This window comes from Limulus polyphemus, unplaced genomic scaffold (genome assembly GCF_000517525.1).
Source record: "Limulus polyphemus unplaced genomic scaffold, Limulus_polyphemus-2.1.2 Scaffold1563, whole genome shotgun sequence".
NCBI classification, from domain to species: Eukaryota; Metazoa; Arthropoda; class Merostomata; order Xiphosura; family Limulidae; genus Limulus; species Limulus polyphemus.
Window position 1 is genome coordinate 99,140 of NW_013667173.1, and position 5,540 is coordinate 104,679.

General features: G+C 29.7%; 1 protein-coding gene across 1 annotated transcript in view; it reads left to right on the forward strand.

The window, feature by feature from the left end:
• LOC106464112 (retinoblastoma-like protein 1) overlaps positions 1 to 5,540 on the forward strand; it is a 53,749-nt gene that overhangs the window by 19,839 nt on the left and 28,370 nt on the right. The window contains exons 3-6 of the mRNA XM_013924223.2: positions 774 to 974; positions 1,169 to 1,233; positions 4,151 to 4,276; positions 4,625 to 4,785. Coding sequence (XP_013779677.1) covers positions 774 to 974; positions 1,169 to 1,233; positions 4,151 to 4,276; positions 4,625 to 4,785 — 553 coding nt within the window. The remainder of the gene's footprint in view (positions 1 to 773; positions 975 to 1,168; positions 1,234 to 4,150; positions 4,277 to 4,624; positions 4,786 to 5,540) is intronic.

A 5,540-nucleotide genomic window follows, 5' to 3' on the forward strand; every position in this document is an offset into this window, starting at 1 on the left:
TGGTTATATAGATATCTAAGCATGTGGTTATATAGATATCTAAGCATGTGGTTATATAGATATCTAAGCATGAGGTTATATAGATATCTAAGCATGTGGTTATATAGATATCTAAGCATGAGGTTATATAGATATCTAAGCATCTAGATACTTAATATTCACTATAGCTTTTTAGCTTCAATTTAGTTTTTAAATTTAGTTCAACAATGATTACTGAAAAAGACTACTCATTAAAAAAAGCTGCATCACTGAAACTACAAATTTTGTATGTGTGTGTAGATTTATGTTTAAAAGTAATGCTTTTAATTGTTGTTACCAGTATAATTTGGGTTTGTTTCACATGAATGTTTACACGAACTTTTGCACTTGACTAAAACAGCCTGTTCAGAAAAGTAAATTAGATGTTACTCTTGAATTGAGTTGACTGATTTACAAAATCTTTATTCATGCTGAAATGACAACAAAGGTCTCATGCGTTAGAACTTTAGCAGGGTTATTTGTAAGCAATTTTTTTGTTTCCTGTATTAAATAGTTTTAGGATCTGAATATGAGAGAAAATATAAACAACTTTTAAAAATTAAGTCCAGATTTTTCTTTCTTTAATAGTAAGAAATAAGATATTCTTTGAATTGAAACTAGAATATGTTATGAAGTTGTGTAATAAATTGATCTTTGTGAGATTGAATTATAGAGCTGAAAGGTGATTTACCTTTTTTGAGGTAACTCAGTGTCATTTTTTGTTGTTGTTTTTTTATCTTTTTGTCATATTTTAGTTTAGTGCAGTTTTTTAATAAAATGAAGAAATGGGCAGACATGGCAAATTTACCTCAAGATACAAGAAACAAGGTTGATCATCTTGAAAGGAATTTCAACGTTTCTACCGTAATTTTTAAAAAATATGAACCAATTTTTCTGGATATTTTTAAAGATCCATCCCAAGACCCCCAGCGACCAGTTAGAAGTAGAAAACAAAGGTAAATTGTGAGTTACTTAGTAACTGTTTGTGTGTAGTATTTAATGTTCATTGCATTTCTTCATTTTTATTATATGCAAGTTATTATACAGTGTACTCCAATGGTAAAATAGGCAACAATTTTTCTAATTGCTTGGCAGTATTGCATAGATCTAACATACGTTTTTGTCTTTTTGTGAAATGTTTGTCCACTAGGAAGCCACCATGCAGTATTTCGGATGTCTTCTCTTTCTGTTGGACGCTCTTTGTTCACGTCAAAGGTAAAAGTAGACCATAGCATTTACTGTAAAAAAAATAATGCATTTACTATTAATTATTACAAACTTTAAAAGCCAGGAAAGATCATAAGTTTGACATTGTTATTAGATATTGCTAGGTTTACTTGTGTTAAATATTTAATTTTAAGTTCAACTATATGCTAGTAGTAATCAATTAATATATAGTAATTCAACTTTATATGGAATAGAATCATCAGTCACAACCTGCTGCTAGTCAGTGTATGAGTTTTCTTTTGTACCTATGATTTCCATATATTTTAGGAATATGCCTAGTTATATCTATTTGTTAACAATTCACTAATTTCTGAAACCTAAATCACCAAAAATCACTAACTGAAAATTATTTCTTTGTTTCTATATTATAATAGTACCAGTAAAATAGATAATTTTTAATATCATAAACTCATTGCAAGGTAACAAAATTCAGTATATAGTTGTTGTTTTTTCAGTAGCTGACGTTGAATCCAATCCTAAAAACAATGTTTTTCAAAATTGTTTCAATCTATTTTGTTACATAAGATAAAATGAGTGATGAACTATTGCATTATTTTTTTTATTGTGCATGTGTACAGTTATTACTTTCTTGTGCACTTCGCTTTAAAGTTTGGTTAAATACATCAGTAGTAATGTTAGTGTCCCAGTTGTACTTTTAATACCACATTGTTACTGCTTGTAAGCACAATGGTAACCATAATAACAATCACTAAACCAATGAACTAGTAAAGAAAGAAAAACCAGAGGGAACTGAATGAGTTAGTGGCCATTCCAATATTTTTCATTTTGCTACAGTGTTCACCTTTTATACTTCAGTTTTATTTTTGTTGTTTTATCACATTACTCTTAATACTTCGGTACCAAGACAGAAACACTGTCTACCTTAACTCGAAGATACAGTCTAACTAATAAGATGGCAAAAGAAAGAGGAAACTGAATGAGTTTATGATCATTACACTGTGCTTCATTTTCCCAAAATGTTCTAATGAATTAGGCATGATGTTTCACTTCCTGTTCTGCTAGGATAAGGTCAGCTCTCATGTAGAATCGAAATACTTTCAAAGTATATTTATATATTCTTACATATGTATATATACATGTTATTATATAAAATAGAAATAATAGCATGTGCTGTGGTGTATTATTTGGTATTTCTGTGATGAATAACTGTTTAACTTATTAATTTTAAGTGGTTTATCAATTTTGTTCTATGCCTGTCATTATATAGAGAAACATTTTAAAATTCAATAATGAATAGGAAAATGTACAATAGTTATTCTAACAGAAGACTTCGGGGCAGGTTAAAACTTGCTTGATTGATTGAACTCAATATGTTCATTCTTCCGTCAATTTAGATTATTGTTTATATGTACATCTATCTTTATCTTTAAGTTTATTAGCTTCGTAGCTTATATTTAGGATTGCATGAACCACTAACAGTTTAACTCAATATGAATTTGCATGTAAGTTTTCAAGTAAGAAATATTAAATATATAAAGAGGTCATGTGGTGAGTTAAATCATGTTAGTTTAAGGATATACCCTACAATACCAAATTTTTGATGTCTCAAAAATATATCTAATGTTAGTTCTGCAGTTTGTGATCAAAAGTACCAGTGAAAGAAAATTACAAAAAAATCATTTTTATGATATTTCCTCAAATCCAATTAGGTGCCTTTTTAAGTCAACCCTTAGAATTAATGTTTTATAATTTTAAAGGTAGACTTATAAATTTACAGGTCCTGAATGTGGTAAGGAATATATTCTACCACTGGGTGTTTAAAATGTCATATAAAAGAATGCACATAGAGAAGACCAAGCACTTATTTCAGTATTGTAGGACATGTGTTCTCTGTACCTAATTTGTCAGGTCTTGTTTGTGGGCTGGATTCTTTGCAATAAGTGTCTGCGACTTATTGGTGATAAATTTCAACAATAAACAAACAGCACACGGTCGTCTTGTTTTAAAGTAATATATTAAAAGAAGTCAAACGTACATACAAATATTCATTATACTGTTGGCTATCACAGTTGTATCCAAAGCTTTAAATAATTCTCATTTTCATCAAAGTCCACACAGGTTGGTTCAGTTATTTTAGAACTTAATTTGACAAGATGAATTATTTTTCCTGCTCTGTTATTACAATACAGTCTGTGATAATTTTAGTTTAAAATCACTACTATAACTGTTGGTTACTGTAATTGTATTCAAAACTTTAAATAATTCTTTTTTTTTACATTTTTTGTCAAAATCTACACAGACTGGTTCAATTACTTCAGAATATTATTAACAAGACAACATATTCTTCCCTACTCTGTTATTATAATATAGTCTGTGATAATTTCACTTTAAAAAATCTCACTATACACCCTTTATGGCTAAACTCAGTCATACAGTCTAGACCTAACAATCTATATTTTTGACATGTATTTATATCATGGCAGAGGTCTAGAACATTCCACACACACTACTAGATATTATGATGCAATAATACTCAATTAAAAAAAATGAGAAAACTTAGAAGGTTCTAGTAACATGATACAATAGTATAACAATCACTAATTCATAACTGTTGAACCACACAACGTATGATTCAAAAACAGTTATGTAAACAAACCTGTGATAAACTATTGCTTCTGAAGGTAACTAAATTTAACACTTGCTCTATATAAATTATCTAAATCATAACACTCACATTATACTTAAATTGATACAGTTGTGTATATCTAACATAATTGTAAGGTTTCTAGTGATGATGTTTGTATACTAAGTAGAGCTGATGTATATTACAACTGTAGATAAGAGTGATTGCTTACCTATAAGAGATGTATTCATAGGAGTAAAATGTTTGATTTTTTTTAACTTGGTAGCAACTGTTGATTTCTAAAGATAATTTATATTTCAGGTAATTTTCCTTCAATTAGTGATGACCTTGTAAATTCCTATCATTTGTTGCTGTGTTGTATAGACTTGTTCTATGGTAATGCACTTCTTGCTGACCGGAGAGACCTCCTGAATGACAAATTTGCTGGTAAAGTATCAAGTTCTGTAGTATTAAAGCAGAATAACTTATCTTAACAACCTTGAATGTTGTAAAAACAATTTGCATGAAATTTCATTAAAAGATTCTAGCATATTTGGTAGGAAATATGACTTTTACAATTGGGATTAACTAACAAAATGTACCAACTGAGAGTTAATCCATCATATTGTCCATTTTTTTATGGTGTGAGTTGGGGTAGATCTTTTTGTAGTGTAGAAACTAGTCAGTTTTTTTGTGTTTTCCTCATTTGACTTGTATATAAGTTATTCTTTAATAGTGATGTACAGTAGACATGGGATGCATATACTACATACAGTTATTTTTATTGGTACACAGGCTTACCTGAAAACTTTCAAAACAAGGATTATAAGCCACCTGTGGATCCTCCATGTACCATTCAGTTTCTGTGTACGAAGCACCAGGGTATTGTGGTAGAAGCAAAAGGGATAAAAGAACACTGGTGGAAACCTTATATTCGTAAGCTCATCAAGAATGAGGTACTCAAATCGTTTCACAGCTGTCTTGATTAAATGACTGCTTTTTGGCTCCATGCATGCTTTTATTGAAATAAAAAGTAGACTTCAAACATGTATATACAGAAAGTCTTCTGATGACCTACTGTTTGCATATATGATTATTTGCTTTAGGTCACATAAAGCAGTCACTTCCATATCCAAGGTTGCCAGACTTGTACTGTAAATCTATTAGTTCTTTATGCTGAAACATACCCTATCACTTTTTATGAGACATTTTTCAAAAAGCTACAATAAAAAGGAAAAGTAATACTTTTTTTTTCAGTACAATGACTTAAGAACAGCTTCTAGCAATTGTAAAACATCAGATTAAAAAAAAACAATCTGCCAAAACTTAAACATAAGCTGGTTTATGTACAAACCAGATAATGAATATAAAAATCACAAGAAGTATAGCAAGGAATAGATATATGAGGCATAGTGTCATATAAAAACATTATGTATTATTTGTAATTACATTGGTGAAATTTGATGAATACTCATGGTCAAGTTGTGAGAACTGACCACCATTTCTATTATCAAGTTGGCCATACACCCAATTCACTCAAATCCAGTGATGACAATGTTTGGTGGGGGGTAGTGCTAGAATTAGAGAAGAAATACAAGTACTAATAGGCAGAATCAGAGACCTCGTAACCACCAAAAGAAATCGAAATAAACCTAAATTAACCTTCTTTTCTTTCTAGAATGACTTCAAATTGTACCTTGAAACTACATTT